Source organism: Zalophus californianus, chromosome 13, assembly GCF_009762305.2.
Source record: "Zalophus californianus isolate mZalCal1 chromosome 13, mZalCal1.pri.v2, whole genome shotgun sequence".
In the NCBI taxonomy this organism is placed as follows: Eukaryota; Metazoa; Chordata; class Mammalia; order Carnivora; family Otariidae; genus Zalophus; species Zalophus californianus.
Window position 1 is genome coordinate 26,883,717 of NC_045607.1, and position 26,621 is coordinate 26,910,337.

General features: G+C 38.7%; 1 protein-coding gene across 10 annotated transcripts in view; it reads right to left on the bottom strand.

Moving 5' to 3' along the window:
- FKTN (fukutin) overlaps window positions 1–26,621 on the bottom strand; it is an 88,763-nt gene that overhangs the window by 14,989 nt on the left and 47,153 nt on the right. For 7 of the 10 annotated variants that reach the window (XM_027616552.2, XM_027616559.2, XM_027616553.2 and 4 more), the window contains one exon: window positions 7,629–13,164. In XM_027616552.2, coding sequence (XP_027472353.1) covers window positions 12,951–13,164 — 214 coding nt within the window. In that variant the 3' untranslated portion in view covers window positions 7,629–12,950. Of the gene's footprint in view, window positions 1–7,628; window positions 13,165–26,621 lie in introns of those variants that run through there. The other 3 variants (XM_027616562.1, XM_027616554.1, XM_027616555.2) reach the window with 2 other exon arrangements.

Here is a 26,621-nt window from a genome sequence, read left to right on the forward strand (position 1 = left end):
GATGGATTCTGAAGCCTAGAATGGCCCAGAAAGCCAATGGGGACCCAAGCTGTTCTGTGGGGATAGCAGGTAGGGTTGGGAGAGTAAGGTCAGTTGTTAGCATAAGCTGCCCTCCTCATACAACTAGAATAGCTCCTCTTTCTACTTTGGAGACCAGAGTCTCCAGAGGTAAACAGACAATAGGGAAATGAGGACCAAGTTAAGACCTGAAATTTGACATCTCTACTGGGCCCATCTCCTTTTCTGACTTCTGCTTTCCCCAGTTCCCATAGCTAAGCCTTGACCCCACAACCTGTCCTGGTTTCCAGCTGCAACAGGTATAGAAATGGCTCCAGCCTTTTCCCCACATCTCTCACATCGCATGCATTGTGCTGTCCCAGGTCTAACACTGACCACTGTGTCCTTACTCCTCCATCCCTTTCTAGAAATTGTTTTTATATCTTCTCCAGAACCCGGGACCTCACTACCAACTCTCCTGCTCCAACTCATCTGACTAAGCTTTTGCCTTGGCTCCCTAATTCCCTGAGCTCTCTGGATCACACCCTACCTCAGTCCCAACATACTTCTCTGTGACCTGTAGCGCTGCTCTTGAGCCCCACTTCCCAGAACAGTACCAAGTGCCCCTCAGCCTTTCGCTCTTCCTATTCTTGGATGCCCTGTGTCAGTGTCTGGCACTGGCTGGGAATTCCTAGGAGTGACCTTACCTGAGCCACTTGGCATCTTATGCCCACCTGGGTAAGCCTCTGTCCTCTGTCCCTGCAACCGTAGGGATCCCAGGGTTCTGGGATCAGTCTCGGTAAGCCTAAATTCTCCCAAATCCCCACTCTGGCCTTGGGGGTGCTTCATGAATATTTGCTGAGTCAACAAATGAACCTCAGCTCTCAACACAGTTCCTGTGAGTAGTACTCTAGCCAGGAGTGTTCATTAAAGACATCCTGTTCTTATTCAAATAACCTTTCTACACTTTTTCTTATCCAACCCTCACAGCAGGATATTCAGTCCCCCTCCCCCAATCTGCTCCTTGCCCACTTTTCTAGTTGTGTGTGTGTGTGTGTGTGTGTGTGTATATATATATATATTTTTTTTTTTACTGTTTATCCACATATAGCCAGATGGTCTTATGTACTGTCCTATAAAGCCCACTCCATGATTTCACTGGCTTCTTTTCTTCAGAAATGCTTTCTTCCCTTTCTTCACTCATATTTACTATTCATTAATAATGTCTTAAGATCCAGTTGCAACTCACTGTCCCTCCCGTGCTCTCCTTCCTGGAGTTTTTTGTAGCCTTGGGTGCTCAGGCTGCCCTCTACAGTCTGGGACTTTTGGTCTCCTTTTCTAAGCTTGGTGTTTGAGAATCAATTCTGTCAAGTATTGTTTTAATCCCATGTCCTGTCTCCCCAAAAGACAGCATGCACCTGTGCCCTTGAGGCCAGGGTCATTTCTTATCACCAGACCTCAGGACAGGGCCCTATACCCAGGAGAACTCAAATATCTAATCTTACAGAAAAATTATTACTTGGGTTTATCAGGAAAATATAAGTTCATAGGATTTATTCCAAAAGCAGAAATAAACCAAGTAAAGGTAATATTGACAATAGCTATCATTTATTTAACATCTACTATGTACTAAACAGTGTCCCAGATGCTATAGATTTCCTGTATTTCTTATAATAACCCTCATAGGTAGAAATTAATTTTAGCCCCATTAGATGAAAAAAATTGGAACTCAGAACTTAAATAACTAGCCCAAGATCACAAAACTAGGAAGTGGCACCCCTAGAGTTGAGTCCAAATTTGTACAACTCCAAAGCCCTTGCTGGTCCCATCAAACTCTCTAGATGTACATTATCCAATAATGCTAGCTACGAGCTACATGATGCTATTTAATTAATTAAAATTAAACATTCAGTTCCTTGGTTACATTTGCCACATTTCAAGTGCTCAATAGTCACATGTGGCTAGTGGCTACTGAACTGGATTGTGCAGACAGATATAACAGGCATGATATGAGGAGAGGACAGCTTCCTAAAAGCAAAGGCTTTTCCTTTGTCTGTAAAGTCAGACAAATGGAATCTGGTCGGATTAGAGGGTTGCACAGTTTAGGTTCCAAAACAAACTCTTACACACTGCAACTATCATTCTTCTAAGTGACCTGAAAGACATTTGGTGGTGATAAACATTCAGAAAATTAGTCATCCAACTACCCTTCCTGCCATATTCACTAGAAAATATTCTCCAAATTACTGAAACTAGAGAAAAAGATGGAATTTAAAAGTTTTAGGTGAGAAAAAAAAACTGGTGATAAATATGAAATTAATTAAACTTACAAAAGCCTAAGGATAATGACACCAGCCGCTAAACAGCTTTTGCTGGTAAATTAAATTGGGGGAAAAGTTAACTAAAAAGGACACAAAAGAATAAGAAAATAAGTTTTAAAGAGGATTATTAAATTTACAGAGCAAATCAATGAAGAATTGGAGGAAAGAAAGGAGAAAAACAAAACAAAAACCTAAAAATCTGTTTTCTAAAAATGGTGGCAAGATTATTCCTTTAAATTTTTTATAAAGAGTGTTATATGAATTTTTGTAAAATGTTGAAGGGCACTAATAAAATCATAGTACAAACCATGGTGCACAGTACACATGCAAAAAGAAAACCATAAAAGAGACAACTACAGTATTTGATGTTATCACTATTTAAAATTTTAGCCATTCTAATAGGTGTGCAGTGATACCTCATCGTGGTTGTAATTTGCATTTCCCCGATGATTAACGAGGCTGAACATCTTTTTTAAAAAGTTATATTAATAATCAATATTATAGCTCTCTCCCTTTACTTCTCTATTATCAATGATAACTTTTACTCCCTCCAGAATATGCTGTTACATTTAGCACCTTTGCTCAGCAGTTTATAGATAGCTTTGCAGGGGGAGAAGGGTCCTAGGGAAACATTCTTTATGGGAAGAACAGTAAAGGTAAAAAGTTAGGTTAGAAATAAAAGTAGTAGTGGCTTTTAGTAAAGATGGACGTTTTCACATATCTGGAAAATGATACATTTTTGGAAGAGGAATATGATAAAATGTTTGCATCCAAAGGTAAAAATAAGAGCTCCAAACACAAAGTGTGATGAAGCAGAGCTGAGGGAGAGGATGAACTACCTGGAAGCTCTCTGACCACAGTCACTTCTTTTTTTTTTTAACATATTCATTGCCTTGCAGAAGTCTTTTTTTTTTTTTTTAAAGATTTTATTCACTTGAGAGAGAGAGCACATGAGAGGGGGGAGGGTCAGAGGGAGAAGCAGTCTCCCTGCTGAGCAGGGAGCCCGGAAGCCCCCCTCCCCGATGCGGGACTCGATCCAGGGACTCCAGGATCATGACCTGAGCCGAAGGCAGCCACCCAACCAACTGAGCCACCCAGGCGCCCCACAGTCACTTCTTGTACCAGCGACAACACAGAAGATGCTTTCTAATTATCAGCTGAGCAAGGACTGATTTATTAGTATTTGCCTCAGTAATACTTCAGGAGGTGTTCATGGAAGAAATTATGACAAGGAAAAATGGCAACATTTCCCCTAGTTTTATAGAGATGTAATTGACCTACAACACTGTACAAGTTTAAAGTGTACAACATAATTATTTGATATACGTATGTATTGTAAAATGATCACTACAAGTTTAGTTAACATCCATCACCTCACATAGCTAAAAATTTTTTTCTTGTGATGAAACGGTCTTAGCAACTTTCAAATATACAATAGAGTATTGTCAACTATACTCATCATGCTGTACATTATATCCCCCAAATTTATCTCACAACCAGAAGTTTGTACCTTTTGACCACCCCTACCCAATTCCCCCAGTCCTTACCCCCTCCTCTGGCAACCACCAATCTGCTCTGTTTCTGAGTTTGGTTTTTCTAGATTCCACACATAAAATGAGTTCATAGTTATTTATCTTTCTCTAACATTTCCCTTAATATAATGCCCTCAAGGTCTACTTACATTGCCACAAGTGGCAGAATTTCCCTGTTTTTTTGTGGCTAATATTCCATTCTCTGTATATACCACATCTTCTTATCCATTCATATGTTGATGGACACTTAGGTTGTTTCCATATCTTGGCTATTGTAAATAAACCTGCAATGTACAGGGAGTACAGAAATCTCTTTGGGATAATTTCATTTCCTTCAGATAAATATCCAGAACTGGAATTGCTGGATCATATGGTAGCTCTATTTTTAATATTTTGAGGAACATTCACACTGTTTTCCTAGTGGCTGCACCAATTTACATTCACATCAGCAGTAAGATTTCCCTTTTCTGCTCATTCTCATCAACACTTGTTAGCTCATCTTTTTAATAACAGCCATTTTAACAGGTGAGGTTTTGATTTGCATTTCCCTGATGATTAGTGATGTTGAGCACCTTTTCATGTACCTGTTGGCCACATGAATTATCTCCTTTGGAAAAATGTCTGTTCAGTTCCTTTGCCCGCTTTCAATTGGATTATGTTTTTTTGCTATTGAGTTGTAGCAGTTCCTTATACATTTTAGATATTAACCCCCTATCAGATATATTGTTTGCAAATATTTATTCCTAATCTATAGGTTGCCTTTCATTTTGTTGTTTCCCTTGTTGTGCAGAAGCTTTTTAGTTTGATGTAGTCCCACTTGTTTATGTTCACTTTTGTTGCCTTTGGTACTTCTGGTCATATCCAAAAAATCAGAGATACGAGCAATGTCAAGGAGCTTTTTCCCCATTTTCTTCTAGGAGTTTTATGGCTTCAAGTCTCACATTTATGTTTTAAAATCCATTTTGAGTTCATTTTTGTGAGTGGTGGAAGACAGAAGTCTAGTTTTATTCTCTTCCATATGAATATCCAAATTTTTCCCAGCCCCATTTATTAGAGACTGTATTTCCTCTGTTGAGTATTCTTGGCTCCTTCATCAAATATTAGTTGACTGGATATGCATGGGTTTATTTTCCAGGCTCTCAACTCGGTTCCATTGGTCTCTGTTTTAATTAGTATAGCACTAGAATATAGTTTGAAATCAGCAAACGTGATGCCTCCAGCTTTGTTCTTTTTTCTCAGGATTGCTTTGGCTATTTGGTTAACAGTCCTGAATGCTTTTTAGCATGCTTATCACCTGAGGATCTTTTCCAGTGAAATGTCTGTTTATGTCTTTTGCCCATTTTCTAATGGATTTTTCTAAGCTGTTGAAGGTAAAGTTCTTTATATATTCTAGATGCTACTCTTTTGTCAGCCATGTAGCTTACAAATGTTTCCTCCTAGTCTGTGGCTTGACTTTCCATCCTCTTCTTGTAGGCTTTTGCCATTTTTAATTTTGGTGAAGTCCAGCTTACCAATTTTCCCTTTTTTGGATCGCGCTTTTGGTTGGTATCAAGTCTTAAGAAAGAACTCTTTGCTGAGCTCTAGATCATGAAGATTTTCTATTTTTTCCCCCTAAAAGTTTCATAGTCTTACACTGAAGTACAGGATACTTTTGGGTTCATTTTTGTATAAAGTGCAAGGTGCAAGTTGAGGTTATTTTTGTTGTTGAAAAGGCTATCCTAGCCTCTACTGAATTGCTTTTGCTCTTTGATCAAAAATCCATTGAGCATATTTGTGTGTCAATTTCTGGGTTCTTTATTCTGCTCTAGTGATCTATGTGTCTATTTCTTTACCAATACCACCCTGTCTTGATTACTGCATTAATCAAGGGCTGCCTAATAAAGTATCACAGATGGGGCACCTGGGTGGCTCAGTTAGTTAAGTGTCTGACTCTTGGTTTTGGCTCAGGTCATGATCTCAGGGTCATGAGATGGAGCTCTGTGTCAGGCTCTGAGCTCAGCAGGGCTCTGCTTGAGACCCTCTTCCTCTCCCTCTGCCCCTCCCCTGCTTGCATGTGAGTGTACTCTCTCTCTCTCAAATAAATAAATAAATCTTAAAAAAAAAAAAGTATCACAGACTGGGTGGCTTAAAACACATTTATTTTCTCACAGTTCTATAGGCTAGAATTCCAAGATCAAGGTGTTGGTAGGGCTGGTTTCTTCTGAGGGCCTTTTTCCTTGACTTGTAGATGGCTACCTTTTCCCTAATCAGTCTTCCCTCTGTGCCTGTCTGTATTCTTAAATCTCTTCTTATAAGGACCCAGTCATATCTGATTAGGGCCCACCCATATGATTTCATTTTACCTTAATTTTAGAAATACTGTACTGGTGGCAAGATTTATTATTTTTCCAGATTGCTTAGGAATATTAGTGGCTGTAATATGTACTGCAAACTTCAAGAATAAACTCAAAACATCTCAAGTGAGCAGTGGTGGTAGGATGGCGGGATTGGTCTCGTTTGCGATTCCCAACGGAAGTGACAAAACCTTGCTGGTGTGGGAGCTGAGTTCTGGGCCCACGGCCGAGGCTTTGCCTGTGAGCCGAGTCAGGGAGGGAGGGAGGGAGGAGAACGCCGTATGTCCCCCTCACACCCCCCGTGACTGGGAGCCCTGGAGTCTGGCCTTGGCATCTCACGCGCCTGGTAGTCTCCGCGGAGAGGAATCTTATTTCTAGAGGGGACCTCAGCAGTCTTGTCAGCCCCAACAGATTTCTGAGAGCATTCTCTGTTCACAGTATTCTCCCAGTTTGGCCTTCTGTATTCGGTCCGCGTCTTCCCAAACGCTGCAGTTGCCCGTCCTGGTTTCTATGCCATCATCAAGTTTTATTCAGCAAGGGATGCTCACAGAGCTCAAACGGCATGCCACAAGAAGCATCTTTTTCAGAATTCTCCAGTGAAGAGCCCCAGAATTATATTTCAGTATGTGCCTCAGTTCAATCACCATTTCTTTATCAAGGACCATGTCATTTCCTCTGAATAAAGAGAGAGAGTGTGTACAAGCAGGGGGAGCGGCAGGGAGAGGGAGAAGCAGGCTCCCCACCGAGCAGAGAGCCCAACGTGGGGCTTGATCCCAGGACCCTGGGATCGTGACCCGAGCTGAAGGCAGATGCTTAATCGACTGAGCCACCCAGGTTCCCCACGTGGCTGCCTGTTCTTATCATATGCCTTTCCTTATTGATTTAACCTTGATTGAATCTGAGAACTCTGCTCAGATGTGACTCTAGGTATACTACCTACTTGTTCAACACCCTCTTCAATTTGGCTTCACTCCCTGTGATTGAAATGATGACCTGTCAGACATTCTTTAGTTTGCAAACTATGGTCTGCCTGTTTCTAGCCTGTGAAAAGTTCACCTAGCCCCTCAGATATTATAGATTATGAAACAATTACTTTGTATCAGTTGTAAGAAATGAGGTTTTTGTCTCTCATTGGACATTAAGATCATTTCATAAATTTAGGTTTTTGAGATTACTGAGAGTGATGAAGGAAATGTTCTACAAGTCAATATATAGTTGACAGGAGAGCGTATTCATATTAGATCTCTTTTCTTTATTTAACACAGAACCTTGGGTTACTACCCCTGCTTTCCAAAATTGTTATCCAGTTTACTTATATGTTCTTTTCTACTTTGGCAACTACATATAGTTCCTGGTTGGGTTTGTTGTTGTTGTTGTTTGCCTTTTTAAATACAGGAAAAAGAATAATGTCTTAAATAAAATAAATCAAGGAAAAAAAAAACATCTCAAGTGATTAAAAAATTTTTATTTGTCATCCCAAACTGATCATATATTACAAATTCTGATCAAAATAATAATATTAAAGGTATTTCCAGTAGTACCACAAACTACATGTACCTGAAGATAAAACCAAATAGTCAACTGGTAAGCATACAGTGAAATTTACCCATGTTTAAAATATCATTTTGTTTAAAAAATTCACATACATATTTTTCTGGTTATGAAGTAGAAGGGGCACACAAATAGCTATATATGATTTTCATTTAACAAACCCATGCTCTGAATGAGTCATCAAAAGACTACAAAATCTTGTAATTTTTTTTAATGGTGCATGAGACAGTACATTGTTTTATAAAACAAAATACAGTACTTCTAATTCTCCTCATAATCCTTTTCAACCCCACTGTGAGAGCTGCTCATAACTGTATAGCAGCTTGGCTGGCTAACGGGTTCCTATATCATCTCTACATTGAGTTGGGTTGGGGGATGGCAAAAGGGGCATTCTAATCTAGAAGTTCTGAGAATACAGAAGTACAGATTCCTCATTAGAAAAATGTAGACTTGCCTACTGGTCCTGTGAAAAGGTATCACTATTGAATTGGTCTGTTTGACTTATAAACTATAATTAGATTTGAGTTTGTGCAGAGAAGCTTAAAATAGCTTAAAACATACCCTGTAGATTCTTGCCTAAGTGAGACAAACACAAATTTGATGGAAGAAGGTAGAAATGAGTATTTTCAATTCTCCTTTGCTAAAACACAGATATAAACATTCATCAGCACATATAGTTACATGAAACTAAGTATTCCAAGTTCTTTCCCTCTGCAAATCATGACTTATATCTGATTTCAGCTGGGTAGAGATTTACTAACAAGGAGATAAGGGTTTACCTCTAGAAAAAGCTAGAATATTGAAGAAGTCCAAGGCAGAACAAGTACCAAATCTAGGAAGGTAGAGAGAGTGAATTGCTTGGGACCAAGGAACTATGTAACATAAGGGATCATATAAGGAGAGCTTAGGAGACAATAGCTTGACCAATAAAATGAAAATACTAGTTCTATTTAGAGAAGGAGGCAACTCAGTAATGTCTCGGAATTCATGAACCATACAATTTGTCCTTTAATGCCTTGATACAATGAAACAATTTTTTTCCCTAAGCAAATTCAGTCCTCCAGCCTCCTGAGTAAGGCTTATGTTCTGAACTGTAGTTTTTTAAATCCCATTTGAAAAATAATTAGAAAAGGAACTTGGAAGTAGGAAATGGAACATTTCTTGAGTATTTACTTAAACCTAGGCCTGATGCTGAGCACTTTATGTTCCATTTTATCCTAACTAAAAACCCTGAGAAGTACACATTTCCCCGATTCACTCATGTGGAAGTTGAGGCTGAGAGGTCCTCTATCACAAACCCCACATGATGAACCTGGGATGCAAACTCAGGCCTAATCCAGAAGTTTGTGATCTTTTTATACCAACATGTTGATTGCCCTAAGTGAAATGTCAGAGGTGACCTAGCCCAGGTCTGAATGAGAGAAGAGGAGGAAGGGGAAAGAGAAATTGCTACTGGGACATTTCCTCAAAGATATCCTTTTGTCTGATCAGGAACTGGAGTTTTTCCAGGATAATTGTATATTAGAAGTCGGGAATGTGGCACTTTCTCTGACTAGTCTTTGAGGGAAATTTTCCCATGGGGATTTATAATATTAAGGATGAAAGAATTGTTCATTTTCCAGAAGTTGAAACTTGGGGGAGACTTAGAAACATTTGCAGCCTTAGGCTTATGATACTGGGTGAGGTGTTAGGCTAGAGTGTGGGAATTCATTCCAAGTGTGTTTCCCAGATGCAGCTCTGGTCCCCAATCTACAAACTGCTGCTCTTCTATGTAACACCTTGTTGTCCTATGTGCCATGTGAAGTTTGGAGCCATGTTAAGACTAGATACAATGGTTTGGGGGTCACAAAGAAGAAAAGGGATGAGTACAACTTAATCTCAACTGCTTGTATCCGTCAGAGAGTATCAAGGGAAGGGGTAAGGATTCTTCGGAAATGAGTGCTTAGCTAATGGTTTCCTGGGGAAGTGGAAGGGGTGAAGTAGCAATGGGACACACCTTGAGCTTACGAGAACCAGGTACTCCTGGATGTTAAGAGCATCATGATCAAAGGCTGATGTCTCCAAACATGAACTATTTCACCTTTTGGAGATACGGCATTTTGCAGATAAAGGTATGAAGACAGCCTAAGTATTCTGGACAAGAAAGAAATACTCCTTCTTGATCTCTTTGTCACCTCAGGCTCTCAATCTTAGCAGAAAGATATTAAGTGGGGAATGGCAGAAACACCCTGAAACTGACTCCTGAGGCACAGGATGACTTCTCTGTCAAGCATCTCAAGCAGAGTTAAAGATGCTGTGCTGTGATGCAATGACATAGGAACTGGGCCAAAAGTCATGGCACTCTTGAGTTTTAGCTTCAGGAGGTTCTCAAATCACTGCTATCTCTTATTGATTTAGCTATAAAATAAGAGGGATAGAATGAATGTGACCGCTATAGCTTTTAAGACTCAAGAGCAAGATGATTTTCACTTGAGATGAACTTGTTCCGGGAGGATGGTGGTAGACATTCTGCCATCTAGTGGTCATATTTCAGGGTTTGTAACTAGGGAATCAAAGAAACTGGCTATCCCACTGCCCAGCTTCTTAGGGATGCTTGATTTTAGGAACTGCGGTTGTACTGCAGTTTTATTCCAGGGGCCAGATGTCAGTAGCTGCAGCAGAGGGGAGAAGGCCAAGTGCTCCCTGCTTAGAGAAGAACCAAGTGGCCACCTGGTTGTCAAGTGAGAGGTTATCAATCTTGCCTCTCAGGATGGGTCTGGAGATATCCATGGGTGCCTAACTTCCAAGTTAATATAAGAGGTTTTCTCCTGTAAACCAGACAAAGTGGACCTGACTGTGGCCATACGAGGAGAATTGTTGTTGGAATACTCAGGTGAAGAAAGAAAAGTGATCTGATGAGGTTTGATGGTACATCCACTGGACACTGAGCACAGTTAAGAACTGTCAAGAAGCACAGAATGAAGTATGGCTGAATCTGTATCAGAAGCAAGCCCAGCCTTCAGAGTGTGGGGAAAAGCTTTCATTCCCTCAAGTTAGGGTAGGCACCAAGCAAGAGCAGAAGCCTGTGAAACCAGAAGGTAGTAAAGAAAGGTATTTCAGCTGCCAGGGGGCTGTGGAGGGAAGGGTATAGAATCTCTGTCAATGGGGCCAAGACATCTTAGATTTTGGATTCTTCAAGACCTTGGACTCCAGGGATAGATAAAAGAAAAATAACTTAAATAAGGGTGGGTAAGACCCCCTGGCAAACAGTGGAAGCCCCAATTTGAAATGGGCAGAAATATGTATGTACTTTTACATACACTTCTAGAGGCTGAGCACAAGCAAATGGTCCTCACTAAGCAGGGTAGATTTTGCCAAGGAACACTATTATTATCCTGATATTTTTTCAACCATGAAAAATGAAATTAGGTTCAGCTATTTAGAATTCGGGTGTAATTTCTATGGGCTGATTCTCCAGCAAAGAGAATCTGATTACAATGGCTGGTCATTTGGGGACAAGTGTACTGGTAATCTATAAGAGTCCCTGAAAACCTCATTATGTTAGTTATGAAAAGATCCAATGAGTACATATTGAAAGCTCATCCTAAGAGAGGAAGGTCAATGGTTATCATTTATCAAAAAAAAGTCTTTGGTGTTTTGAAAATACAGAGTTGGGTGGTTGCAGGTCACTTTTCCCAACTTTGTTTTAGGAAAACTCAGTCAGCCTATTCCCTCAGACCCTCTGGTTTCCATTCTGACACTGCTATTATCCTCTGGTTTTAGAGGAAAGTCTGGGATTTTGTGGAGAAAGTAGTACTAAGCAGGCTGGATGAAATGTAAGACTTGGCTTCCTTTCCTGGACAAAGAAAAAGATAGCAGTGTTTATTGTGCCTACATATACCTTTACTTCTCACTTGGAATATATCATTAAAGTGACTCATGAAGAGATGGGGGAGACAGGGCCATCCCAACCCACTCAGAAACATATCTTGAGGCGGGGAAAGGAAACTGAAGGGTTTTAAAATTGGTGGTACTTGATAAAGCAGGGAAGTCCGAGTTCTCGTCCCATCAATATGCAACAGAACATTTAGAGAGAACAATGAGAATGGACACAAATTTTACAAACACCATGATCTGGGGGTAGGAGGACAGAGACAGCATTTGTCAGATTTGCCATTTATCTTCATTTTGGACATGCAATACAGTATAGAGGAGAGGGGACAGGTAGGCTTATATACCATTTAAATTGGTTTATAGGCCATAAATAAAGATATGGAGCTGTAATTGATGAATGAATACACAGAAGAGTACACTTAGAAAAATTAGAGGTATTTCTATTAATATTTTAGTGTTAACATTAAAATTGGAAGTACAAGGATTAAAAATTCAGAAAATATTAAAGTCCATGAATAGCTCATATTTTTACCTAACAGATGGTTGGTAATGAAACAAGGAAAGTAAGTTTTGTGAAATCACAACCCTTTCAAAATCACGTCTGGTAGCATGATCTCGCTTGAGTGATTTGTTAACAAGTGCTACAGAGGTCAGTGAAAATATTCTCACAATGGCTGGAAATTAAAGCATCACACAAGCACAAGCTTCCTTTTCACTACGAATATAAAAATAGAAAATGTACGGAAATTTGCATATCTTTGACAAAGCTAGAAAGAAGTGCTCATTCTGTTGCTTGTAAAATGAATCTGCTAGTGTCTTTTCTTGATGCCACCTAAACTCTGATCACTTAAATATTAACTCCAACTCTACAAACTTAAAAGCAGGACTAACATACAAGCTTAACTGATGATTACAGGAATGGGCTGTTCTTTTTTACTGGTATATCCCTCCTTAGCTTTGCCCGATAAACCCATCATCCAGTCCAACCATTATCTAACATTCTGAAAGAACATCATATTTTATAGGAGCTTCAAAGGTAAGGGTGTTTCCCTCAAAGGAAAACTGAGGTGCTTACCAAAGGGAAGGGGAAGAGACAGGCATGTGTGTCACTCATCTCCGCTTCTCCACTCTAACCTAGCACTGTACCTGGCACACGGGGACTCCTTAATAAAAGTAAAATGAGAGAATTAAATCAGATGGCTCAGAGGTTAGGACTCTTCCTGCATCTTCACACTTGACATATCTTTGGCCCCTACTTACATTTGACAAATAGAGATTTATCTTCTTAAACAGTTATCCACCTTTGTTTCAGAAGGGGGATTCTACCATTTCAACCTACTGTCTCAGTATAACTGGATAACCTCATCCCACTCAGAAATAGGCCAGATTCCATTGGGCCGCACATTGGGGGGAGAGCGCTTCCAGTCCCATGTCTTCACAGGAATCTTCCAGCTCTTACCATAGTTGGCTTCAATGTACTCAACAGTTTCACAGGGCACATGAATCTTCATGTCTACAAACTCGGTCCAGCACAGTGTAAACTTGGGAAACAGGTATCTGTGGCAAAACAGAGGCAATGGGGAGAGGGGTTAGGCTCAACAGTACAAGTCTGATCTAAAGAACCCAGGTGCTAGTGAGCTCTGGGCTGAAGGGAAGTCCTCTCCCATTAAATAGCTTTGGGGATGGGGCACCTGGGTGGCTCAGTCGGTTAAGCGTCTGCCTTCAGCTCAGGTCATGATCTCAGGGTCCTGGGATGGAGCGCCGCATCCGGCTCCCTGCTCAGCAGAGAGCCTGCTTCTTCCTCTGCCCCTCCCCCTGCTCATGCTCTTTCTCCCTCTTTCTCAAATAAATAAAATCTTTTAAAAAAATAAATAGCTTTGGGGACAGATATAGTGGACTTTTTGTTGTTTCTCACTGTCTAGCATCCCCTTCCTCTTCTACTGTTGACAGCATCCTCATTTCCCTCCCCTGTGGTTCAGGAGGGGCTGACCCACCCTCAGTCCCCAGAGATGGGCAAAAAAGACCCAGGCCTAACCAGTACATAATAGTGATTGGATCAGGGATAAGAATATACATAAATTAGGCAAATAAAAGTCAGCTTTGGGATTTTCGTTGGAACTACTGGAAGAAAGAAGCATTCTTTTTGCTGAGGTTTCTAAGCTGGTGGGATGGAAGCTGAGCATCTTTGTTATCTGTTAGCAAGGAGAGCCTGTCTGAGAATGAAGTCAAAGCAAAAAGCACCCAAAAGGTGGAGGAAAATGACAGAGCTCAGAAAACCCTAGGGAAGGACTTGGATTTAGCTGTGGCCATTTCTTAAACATCTCAGGCAAACCAATGAATATACTTATATTCATATGTTCATCAAGAATATACATATATTCTTTTTTTTACTATATTTCTAATACTTGCAATTCTTCCTACACAGAGGGAGGCACATGTAGCAATGAGAAAGGAAACAAAACTCTTCTAGCCAGCCAGAGAACCTGAATCAGCTCTGGCAATACAGGACATTCTCCAACTACAGCATCACCCATGCTTGCCTTTGGGGCAGGTCTTATTAACTCCTGTGTCCTGGGGTTCACTGTGCTCCTAGATGGCTTCCGATGACCTACTTCGTTTAGATAGTTAAAGAAGAAACTCCCAGAGTCAGCCAGGGTACTTTTCAAACTCCTTTTCTAACTCATACTGTAGTGAAAATTTCACATGATACGTGAGCATGGTAGGATGCACTAAGATGGCTTTTTGAGGAAAGCTTCACACCCCCACCCGCTCCTCAAATGCAGGAATAGAGAGGTCTAATGCCTGGATGTCCGTATGTCAACAAGATGTCCCTTAAAGACAGCTATACAGACCACATTTTTCCTGCTCTGCCTTTTATTTTACTACCTGCCCTTTTTAAATCTCTGTTCTCAGCCACAAACTTACTTTCTTACTTTTAACAGTTCACACATCATTAAATCCCCATCAAATTCAAGCTGCTACTGAAAGACTCTAACTACAGAACACTAAAATAAGCAGCATATGTGTCAGGTGAATCTTCTTTTCTTTCATAAGCTGGACTCCCCAGGGATAGATAGCAAGCACGACTCCAAGATGCACTCCCAGGCTTCTGTCCCTCACATGAACCTATCTGTAGTTTCTGCCTTTCTTTCATCTCAAATGCTAAAGAATCTCTACACCAGTTCAGGCAACGTTAGTTATAATGAATTTTACTCTATCTCTAGCAGAACTATTTTAACTAGCGGGTAAGTTTAAGAAATTAAACCAAAACATGTTTCTTAAAGGTACTCCCAATCAGTAAATTTAATACATTACAAAGGAAAGCTAAAACGAGCAGTTCGTAAGATTTAAGTTTATATTATAGCCCGATATTCTGTGTTGGTGTTTTCTGAGAAATGTTTCTTCTCTTCACAAAATGAAACAAACTTTCAGTAATGAGATTTGAAGTGACAACAGCAGAGATCACAGAAATTTAAAATATCAGAGGATTAAAGCAAAAAGAACAGGAAAGAGCCAGATGTCAAAGCATAATCATATTGTGGAAATGGGATCTAGTTGGGATGTTCTCCAAGGAAAGGTCAGTTCTCATATATTCTGCTTTTAAATATCATGTTTTACCACCAGATGAACATAAAGCCATACATGAAAATGAGAGGCTGAACAAATTCTAAAGAAAGCAACAAGTCCCTTCTACCCAAACCAATGGGTGCTGGCAGTTAATAGACAATCCCAGCTGGCTTCTGTGAAAAGGCAGCCACAGCAAATCTCATAGCTGAGGAAGAAATAAGATACAGCATAGCTCCACCATCTGCTGGTCCCAATTTTATTCTGCACACTCATTTTCATGGAATTGCTTATTCTGTCATCAGACACAGCCATCCATCATGGGCCTCCACCTTCCCCTATCAGATGCTGGTCAGCAGAATGTCCACCTGTCGCATCCTATCAAGTTGACACACTCTAGTTGAAATGAGGCAGAAATTATGGCCGATCTCATAACATAGGCCAGGAAACTCCTCTCTTAAATATTAGCCTCTACAGTCTGTCAAAGATCATAGGTCCAGGATAGACAGGGTGGATGAGTACTACAAATTCCACAAAAGCAATATTTTAAACAATGAAATGTTCAAACGAACCGAACCAAAACATTAAAAATACGTAAACAATGTGAAAAATAACTCAAAGACAATTTAACCCAAATGTTCATTTTTGTTCCTAAATGGAAACAACCCTGAATCATTGCGGTCTTCTTTTCACTGAATAATTTTCAATTCAGTCAGCAAAAAAGAATATTCCAGCTTCTTTGGAGAAGAAGAAAGATAAACAAACCATAAAATGTGAAAAGCGGAGTGTAAAATAGGATGGAGGAGAGGCAGACAGGGGGCGGGTGACACAACACCACATGCCATGTACTCTGTCCAGGTTACCAGTGAACAATGACTAAGACTAGAACACACCATGGGTCTGCGACATTACCTTAGCTTTCAGAGCTAAGGTTGAGTTTGGCTAAGCAGTGTGTACTTTAGCGCTCCGGGACAGGATCCAAAATGTGAACAGATTTAATGTCAGACTAAAGCAACCCTTGTAAGCTCAATGAATCTTTTCACACCCACAAAAATCCTTCCATTCATATTTTCTATTTCATAGCACGTTTACTTCATTTTATCTCTGCACGAAAGAATAATTAGAATTAAGAGTTAGCTGGAGTTAAAAAAAAAAGTTGGAGTAAACTATTTCATTTTTTTCCTCACAAACCTCCTTATAATCTGTAAAACTATTTACTGGTGGTTGGATAAAGTAATCTCATCAGTTTAATTGTACAACCTGTAAACATAATTGCTAAATGGAAAACACTGTTTTTGTTATTACTAGTTAGCTAGGCTAAGTAAGAGAGAGACCCCATCATTTACAACTGAATTTAGCCTTTTTTAAAACATAAGTTGCATTAAACTCTGGAGTTGGAATAGCAGAGCCATTCTTTTAAACAAGAATTTCCTGCAAAACAACACAAATGGTTTATTCTCATTACCAATTTTGTCTCTGCTTTTAATTCTTTTTTTTTTAAGATTTTATTTATTTATTTGAGAGAGAGAGAATGAGAGATAGAGAGCACGAGAGGGAGGAGGGTCAGAGGGAGATGCAGACTCCCCGCCGAGCAGGGAGCCCGATGCGGGACTCGATCCCGGGACTCCAGGATCATGCCCCGAGCCGAAGGCAGTCGCTTAACCAACTGAGCCACCCAGGCACCCTCTACTTTTAATTCTTAATTTCTTTTTCTTGTGTTATTCCAGTGCCTAAGCCCTCTAGCATTCTGCTTAATAGAAGCAGGGAGAGCATACTTTTTTTTTTCTGATTTTGATAGAAAGTCTTCTAAAGTTGATCATGAAATATGATTGCTCACTCTAGGTTTTGAGAATATTCCCTTCATCCAGTTAAAGAAATTCCAGATCCATTTTATTCCAAGCTTGCCAGAAGGCCTTTCCCCCACTTTTGGTTAATTATGAAATTATCAAAAGTTTTAATGTCATCTATTGAAATAATAATGGAGGGTTTTGTTCCTTTAATCTTTTAATCCTTTAATGTTGAAAATTACACTAATACACAAGTACTTCAAAATTTGATTCATTGTGTTTAAGATAGTCTCATCCATTTTGACAGTACTGTATTTTCCCTTTAAAAATTTTTTGGCATTGTCCTAATCCAGTTTTGCTATCAGTTTCATATAATAAGTCGCCTAAAGCATTTTTTTTCTTTTTAAATTTTCTGACATAGGAGATATAACATAGGGAATAATCTATTCCTGTGAAGGCATGGTAAAACTTTCCTGTAAACTTTCTTTTGGTAGGGAAAAGAAAGGGAAAGGAGAATTTCTGATTGTTCAATTTCTTTCATGATAATGGGTTATCTAGATCTTCTTGAATTGATTTTGACATTTATTTCTTCCCAGAAAACTTTTATCATTTTCACATTAAACCTAATTATCAAATTTAATGATTTAAAGTTGTCCCTAGCATTTTCTTTTGAAAGTCAGTGTAACTTAGTTAAGAGCATAAATTCTAAAGCTGTGGAGCTTCAGTAGTGAATAGTCTTTAATTTTACTTTTTTTTTCTTGATCAATCTTGCTAGATGTCTGTTTACTAGTTTTTAATTTATTTTTTTAAGAACAAGCATTTGGGGCGCCTGGGTGGCTCAGTTGGTTAAGCGACTGCCTTCGGCTCAGGTCATGATCCTGGAGTCCCAGGATCGAGTCCCACATCGGGCTCCCTGCTGAGCAGGGAGTCTGCTTCTCCCTCTGACCCTCCCCCTCTCATGCTCTCTCTCTCTCATTCTCTCTCTCAAATAAATAAATAAATAAATAAATAAATAAATAAATAAAATCTTTAAAGCAAAGGCACCATTTAAAAAAAAAAAAAGAACGAGCATTTGGATTTGTTGATCTTTGATACTATTTTTTATTTCATTAATTTTTTTTCTTTTGACTTTCTTTGCTTTGCTTAGGCTGACTGTATTGTTCTTTTACTTTCTTCAATTAAATGCTTAATTTTTTAAATCTGTTTTTTCCTACTTGTGTTTTTAAGGCTGCAAGTTTACCTCTCTCCTTTTAACTGCATCCTACAAGTTTTGATATGTAGTACATTATCTTTGAGCCCCCCAAATTTTATAATTCCCATGATTATTTCCTTTTTAAGTCATTAGTTATTAAGGAGGGCATTTTAAAGTTTCCATACATTTTATTTTATTTTTAAGATTTTATTTATTTATTTGAGAGGCAGGGGAGAGGGAGAAGCAGACTCCCCACTAAGCAGAGATGGGGGACTCGATCCCAGGACCCTGGGATCATGACCTGAGCCAAAGGCAGACACTTAACTGACTGAGCCATCCAGGCGCCCATGTTTCCATACATTTTAAAGATGTCTTTAATTGTTTATAATTTGATTCCATTGTGGTCATACAATGCCATCTATTGAAATAATCATGTAGGTTTTCTCCCTTTAATCTGTTAATGTAGAGAATCTCCCCCCCCTCCCCCTCCTCTCTTTCATACACACATACACACACAGGAAGATTTTTATTAATGCTTTGAAATGTATTAAGATTGCCTTTATGATATAATACATGATCAACTTTTGTAAATGTTCTATTTATAGCAGATAAGAAAGTCTATTCAGCATTTGTTGGGTATATATTTTATATATATCCAATAAATCAAGCTTGTTGATTTTGTTCATATTTTCAATAGTTTTACTAATTTCTTCTTTGCCTGAATCAGTTTTTTAAATAAAAGTATTTCAGAATCTCCCACCATAATTGTAGACATGTTGAATATTCATCAGAATTTCATCAGCTTCTGATTTACACACTTAAAGTCATATATTTTTAAAAGATTTTATTTATTTATTTTGAGAGAAAGAACTAGCAAGCGGAGAGGCAGAGGGAGAGAGAGAATCTCAAGGAGACTCAATGCTGAGCACAGAGCCCCATGTGAGGCTCAATGTCACAACCCTGAGATCATGACCGGAGCCGAAATCAAGAGTCAGACACTTCGGGTACCTGGGTGGCTCAGACGGTTAAGCGTCTGCCTTCAGCTCAGGTCATGATCCTGCGGTCCTAGGATCAAACCCCACATCGGGCTCCCTGCTCAGCAGGGAGCCTGCTTCTCCTTCTCCCTCTGCTGCTCCCCCTGCTTGTACCTCTCTCTGTCTAATAAAAAAATTTTTTAAATCTTTAAAAAAAAAGTCAGACACTTAACCAACTGAGCCACGCAGGTGCTCCTAAAGACCATGTTATTAAAATCATACAATATTTCTGGGTGGACTATGTCTTTCTAATATTATGTAGTGGGTCTTTCAATCCTTTAATATTTTTCCCCCTAAAATTCTATTTTGCCTGATACTAATATTATAGCAGCAGTTTTTTTTTAGTTAATAATGTTGGGGCATATCTTTTTCCATCCCTATAATTTTCAACCTTTCTGTGTGATTTTGCTTTAGGTGTGCCTCTTGCCAAGATTTATATAGCTATGTTTTGTTTTTCTATCCCATTTTAATCTTCATCTTTATATGGGTTAGCTTAATCTGTTAATATTTCCTGTAATTAATTTTATATTTAGACATATTTTGAATTCTAGAGCCAGACTGCCTGGGCTCAAATCCTGGCTCCACTTCTTACCATTATAATACATCAGTCAATCTCTTTGTGCCTTAACTTCCTCCTTTTATTTACAAAATGAAGGTATAACAATATCTTAGAGAGATGTTAGCTAAAATAAATGAATAAAGTACTGAGAATAGTGTCTAGCACATACACAGTAAGTGGTATTACAATGCTGTTAGAATTATCTTTACATGTTTTCAGCTTGCCATACCTTTTCTTTGTCCCACTTTCCTAATTTCATTTAATTGATAAAGGTTTATAAATTCTCATTTGTTCTGCTTAATTGGAAGTTATTTTTTTAATGATTTTATTTTTTTTAAATAAAATAATTTCTACACCCAACATGGGGCTTGAACTTACAACCCTGAGATCAATAGTCACACGTTCTACCAAATGAGCCAGCCAGGCACCCATATTTGGAAGTTTTAAATAATATTTCTACCTAGTAGTAGTTACCGTTTGTAATAGCTACTGTTCATTTTTTAACCTATACACTTCACTCTAAGAGTTTCTAATAAAAACTGAATGTATGCAGAATCTCGACCCTCTTCCTACTACACAGAACTTAAATATACTTCACTCCTTCAACACTGACAAATCACCTCCTCCTCAACTTATTATCATCAAGAATTTTCCTTTTTTGACTTTTCTTTTTAACACATTGTCATTTTATTTTTTTCCAGACAATGGCTCACAAATTTACTGACATAGTTTACCCACTTTTTTGTTCACCATTATTTCATATATATTGTTTTCCTTCTGCGTCCTTAAATAGATCTTTAAGCGTGGATCTCTGAGACGTGAACTTTCTTAGTCTTTTTATACATGTAAATGTCTTTATCTTGACCTCCCTCTTGAATGTTAGTTCTAACTGCACATAACTTAGTTATTTCTCTTCAGCTTTTGAAAGATGCTATAACTTCCATTATCTCCTGGCCTCTATTGTTAAAGAGGTATATTTGCTGCTCCTTTGTGAACAATCTATTTTGTCTGGTAGCCTGAAAAAAAAAATTTTTTTTAAAGATTGTATTTATTTATTTGAGAGAGACCAAGATAGCAACGGAGATAGAGAGAGAGAGCACAAGCAGATAGTGAGAGAAAGCACAAGTGGAGGAGATGGAGAAGCAGGCTCCCCACTGAGCAGGGAGCCCGATGTGGGGCTCGATCCCAGCACCCTGGGATCATGACCGGAGCTGAAGGTCATGACGCTTAACCGGCTGAGCCACCTGGACGCCCCAAATTTTTTGTTTTTGACATTACAGTTTCCTTAAGAAGTATCTAGATGAGGATTTATTATTTATCCTGCTCATCTGTCTTTAATTTGGGAATTCTGTTTAAATACTGCTTTTTCATCATTCACTCCATTTTCTTTTAGCTCAGCTATATATTTTATTTGCTTTTATATCTATTTTTTATATTTATTTGAGTATAGGTGACACACAATGTCACATAAGTTTCAGGTGTACAACACAGTGATTAGACAAGTTTATACATTATGCCATGTTCATCACAAGTGTAGCTGCCATCTGTCCCAATACACTGGTATTACAATATTACTGACTATATTCCTTATGCTGTGCCTTTTATTCCCGTGACTTACTCATTCCATAACCGGAAGCCTGTATGCCCCACTCCCCTTCACCCATTTTGCCCAACTCCCTATTCCCCTCTTCTCTGGCAACCATCAGTTTGTTCTCTGTATTTATAGGTCTAATTCTGCTTTCTGCTTGTTCATTCATTTAGTTTAGTTTGTTTTAGATTTCACTTGTGCATGAAATCATATGGTATTTGTCCTTCTCAGTCTGACTTATTTCACTTGGTATAATACTCTCTAGGTCCATTCATGTTTTCTCAAATGGCAAGAGCTCATCCATATTCATGGCCGTATAATATTCTCGTGTGTGTGTGTGTGTGTGTGTGTGTGTGTGTCTGTATACACTTCACATCTTCCTTAGACATTTGTCTATTGATGGACACTTAGTTTGCTTCCATATCTTGGCAATCGTAAATAATGCTGAAATAAACAGGGGTGCGTATATCTTTTCAAACTAGTGTTCTTGTTTTCTTTGGGTAAGTACTCAATAGTGGAATTAATGGATATGATATTTCTATTTTTAATTTTTTGAGGAAGCTCCATACTGTTTTCTACAGTGGCTAAACCAATTTAAATTCCCACCAACAATGTATGAGCATTCCTTTTTCTCCTTGCAAATGCTTGTTATTTCTTATGTTTTTGAATTCTGACAGGCCTAAGGTGAGATCCCACTGTGGTTTCGATTCGCATTTCCCTGATAATTAGTGATGTTGATCAGCTATGTCTTTTAGACATTCATCAGGGATTTGTGTTGAGCCAAAGGGAATGTGGCAAAGTGAGGAATTACTGTGCACATTAAGTCATTAAGTCCTCACCATCAATTTTGCCCAATTTTCTAAGAATTGCAATCCATTCTTGAGAACCAAGGTTACAGCATGCTGACTAGCATTTTTTAAATTATCTCTTCCACTAAGCCCCTCACAATTCTACCACAGATAACACAGAAGCAAAAAGGGTAATAGTGGAATGGCTAATATACTTCTCAGAGCCTAAACTAGAATATAATCTCTGAGATCTTTATTGATCCCATACTCCACTCGCATCCCAAACTTCTAACATATAAGCAATATACACAGCACATACATGTTTGATAAAATAAAATTCTACCCGCTGAACTCATTTTCTCACTGATTTCCAGTGTAAATTGAGTGATTCCATCTATCCTACCGACTTTTAAACTATGCTATGCAAGCTCCATAGGACAGAAATACTGATTATCTGTACCACAGGAGAAACAAGAACAAATTTATATTATCAATGAGTAGACAAATTAAAGCTTGTATAGGTGGTTGTTATCATGTAACACCTGAATGCACCTGCATAATGACTGTATCAAAAACTACCCATTAAAGCATGCACAAAACTCTTCTTTAATGCCAGAAACAAAGCCCCAGGACATTTTTATTTCTACTGCATAACTTCCAAAAATTAGATCTATAGTTCATCAACAACCAATTAGACTCAGCTGTGCTTGCTTTCTCTCAGACAATTTTAATAGTATTTCTCTTTGGATATAATAGATAATTTTAAAAAGAGATTAAATTATGATTTCAAAGTTTATACTAAATAGAAAAAGCTTGTTTTATTTTGAACTCAGATTACCTAATTTGTCCAATCAGATGCAAAAGGCTCAAAGCTTGCCATTGCAATCACGCCTGCCGTGATCAACTTCATCACTCTGGTCCCAGTTATCCCTCTATTTCAGTAAGTAATCTTGGGCTCTTTTCTCTTCACATTAGTTTTCTAAGTCATAATTTTTTTAAAGATTTTATTTATTTATTTTAGAGAGAGAGTGCACACGAATGGGGGGGGGCAGGAAAAGAGAGACAAGCAGAACCCATGCCGAGTGCTGAGCCCGAAGTGGGGCTCAATCCCACGATCCTGAGGATCATGACCTGAGATGAAATCAAGAGTCGACGCTTAACTGACTGAGGCACCCAGGTGCCCCCATAATTTTTTTAAACTTGTAAATAAACTTTTTTCTAAATACACTTTTTTGAGAAGTAATTTACATGTAACAAAGGGCACCCATTTTAAGTTTTGACAAACACATATACCTGTGTAAACACCACAATTAAACACAGACTACTTCTACCACCCTGCTTCCCAAAGGTCCCTGTGCTCTTCAGCAAGTCATGCAGTAGATCCACCCTGGCCCCTAGCAATCACTGACCTTACTACATCCTTCATTGGTTTTGCCTGCTCTACAATTTCAAATACATGCAGTTCTATAGTATGTACTCTTCCTATCTGACTTCCTCCACTGAGCATAATATTTTGGAGATTCTTCTATGTTATTGCATGTATCAGTAGTTCATTTCAGTTGGGCTGTTTCCATTGTTACCATGAATAAGAATGCTATGAACATTCATGTCAACTCTTTTAGCAAAAATATGTTTTTATTTCTCTTAGACTACTACCTTATAAAACACTTTATAGAATTACAAACAACAAGACGTATGGCAGTCTTAAAAAACATAATTTACTTCACATAAATGGAAGGTCTGCCACTTACTCATTCTCAGGTAATTTTCTTTTAAAGATTTTTTTTTTTTATTTTAAGTAATATCTACACCCAATGTGGGGCTCAAAATTACAACCCCAAGATCAAGAGTCGCATCCTCTACTGACTTTGGCAGCCAGGTACCCCTTGAGGTAATCTTCTCTTAAAGAAACAAATAAGCAAAGCTAACTATATAAATAACTCCCACTTCTGTACGTTGTATACAATTGTCATACAAAATGCACACAAAATGCATTCAAAATTCTTCCCTCGGGCACCTGGGTGGCTCAGTTGGTTAAGCGACTGCCTTCGGCTCAGGTCATGATCCTGGAGTCCCGGGATCAAGTCCCGCATCGGGCTCCCTGCTCAGCAGGGAGTCTGCTTCTCCCTCTGACCCTCTTCCCTCTTGTGCTTCCTATCTCTCATTCTCTCTCTCTCTCAAATAAATAAATAAAATATTTTTAAAAAAAATTCTTCCCTCATTGATATAATTTGTACCTGCTACTCACTAGAGGTTTGGAGATACAATTAAGGAAACCTAAGACAATATATCTGTTGTAAGATATGAAGGCATAAACAGAGTAGGAAATGTGAGATCATTTTCAGAAAAGCCAATGTTTTAAATATACTAATTTAAAGAAATAATCCAAATTTGCCTTTTTACCTTCACAGCTATAAGTACTAAAAAGGCAAGTGTATTAATGGAATATTATGCAGCCATCAAAAGGAATGAGATCTTGCCATTTGCAACAACGTGGATGGAACTGGAGGGTGTTATGCTGAGTGAAATAAGTCAATCAGAGAAAGACATGTATCATATGACCTCACTGATATGAGGAATTCTTAATCTCAGGAACAAACTGAGGGTTGCTGGAGTGGTCGGGGGTGGGAGGGATGGGGTGGCTGGGTGATGGACATTGGGGAAGATATGTGCTACGGTGAACGCTGTGAATTGTGTAAGACTGTTGAATCACAGATCTGTACTTCTGAAACAAATAACGCAACATATGTTAAGAAAAAAGAAAAAGAAGAAGATAGCAGGAGAGGAAGAATGAAGGGGAGTAAGTCAGAGGGGGAGACGAACCAGGAGAGATGATGGACTCTGAAAAACAAACTGAGGTTTCTGGAGGGGAGGAGGGTGGGGGGATGGGTTAGCCTGGTGATGGGTATTGAGGAGGGCACGTTCTGCATGGAGCACTGGGTGTTATGAACAAACAATGAATCATGGAACAGTACACCAAAACAAATTATGTAATATATGGTGATTAACATAACAATAAAAAAATTAAAAAAAAAAAGGCAAGTGTATTTTTGAGAGCTAAAACCACGGTAGCCTGCTATCAATCTATGAAGCTGAGAGAACCTATGAGTGGGGATTCAACAATGAACTCTCATCTTTAGCTTCTGGTAAAGCAGAATGACTGAAAAACTGGGTGGCTTGACCTTATGGTTTTGATTCTCCAAAGGTGGTAGGCTGGATCAAGACATCAATCTGGCATCACCCTATCATTTTAACAAAACAAATACACTTAAGAGCTGATTTTGGTTTCATGTAGGGCTCAGGTCTCACTCAGTCCCAACAGATTTGCCAGGCCTGATTCTATCTATCACTCAGAAACGACAGACAAATCAGCAGAAGTCCCCAAATAAGGCATGAGGAAAAAACCTATGGGAATTCAGAGGAAGGGGAGATTATTTCCAGTTAAAGGTACTGAGGAGCAACATCAAAAAAAGACAACTCAATGCCCTTGAATGGGCAGAACTGGGACATGTGATGATGTATAACTTGGTACTACTTAGTGATTAAAATCTTGGTCTCAAATGAAGTTGCAAAAGACTGGGTATCTAAATGCAATGTGGTATCTTGGCTTAGACCCTAAAACAGAAAAAAGAATTGAGGAAGCCCCTGTAACTTTAAAGAGTCCTAAGGAGTCAAAGGAAAAAGTAGAGACTGAGGAATAAAATCTTGGACTTTACTGGTATTAGAACATTGCCCACTTACCCTTTCTACTTCTTAAACAGCACAAACAATAATAATTCCATTTCTGGGAATCTAGTCAAAGAAACTCCCTAACAAGGCTTTTACTTTATGTAAAAAAGATGCTCACGGAATTTTTAATAAGAAAAAAATTAGGAACAGTCTAAAGAGAAAAATAGTTAAGCAAAAATATTATCAAGCCCTTCTCCATATTCCTACCAAGTCTACCTAACAAACTTCTCTTATTTTTAAGCCACACTTCCTTGCTGTTGCTTCTAGACAGACTTTGATTTGGTATCTCAATTATATACAACACATACTTCAATTACTATACTACTGATAAAGTACTTTAATAATCTGTTTCATGGTCCTCATTATGAGAACTTTGAGAGCAGAACCTAAGTATGTTCATGTGAGAATCCTTAGCATACAGGGTTAGTAAATAAGCTCTGCAGAAATGAAACATTACATTATATAGGAGGCACACCTGGACAGGAGTCCCAAAGAGAACAAATCCAAATTTTCTGAAGATCTGTACAATAAGCAGAAACTACAGATATCAGAAGATATAAGGAACCACTAGTAGCCCAGGGGGTAGCATATTTCCTATTAGAGGTTAGAGAGGTAGCTGTATTACCCTGATAATATCACTGAGTAGAAGGGCTATTTTCATAGAAGGAATATTATCAATATTGATCATGGTGACACTAACATTGTGTATTATCTAAGAATCCAGGCTCTAAAGTGATATGGCCCCATGTCTGAGTCTTAGCGCTGCCTTAATT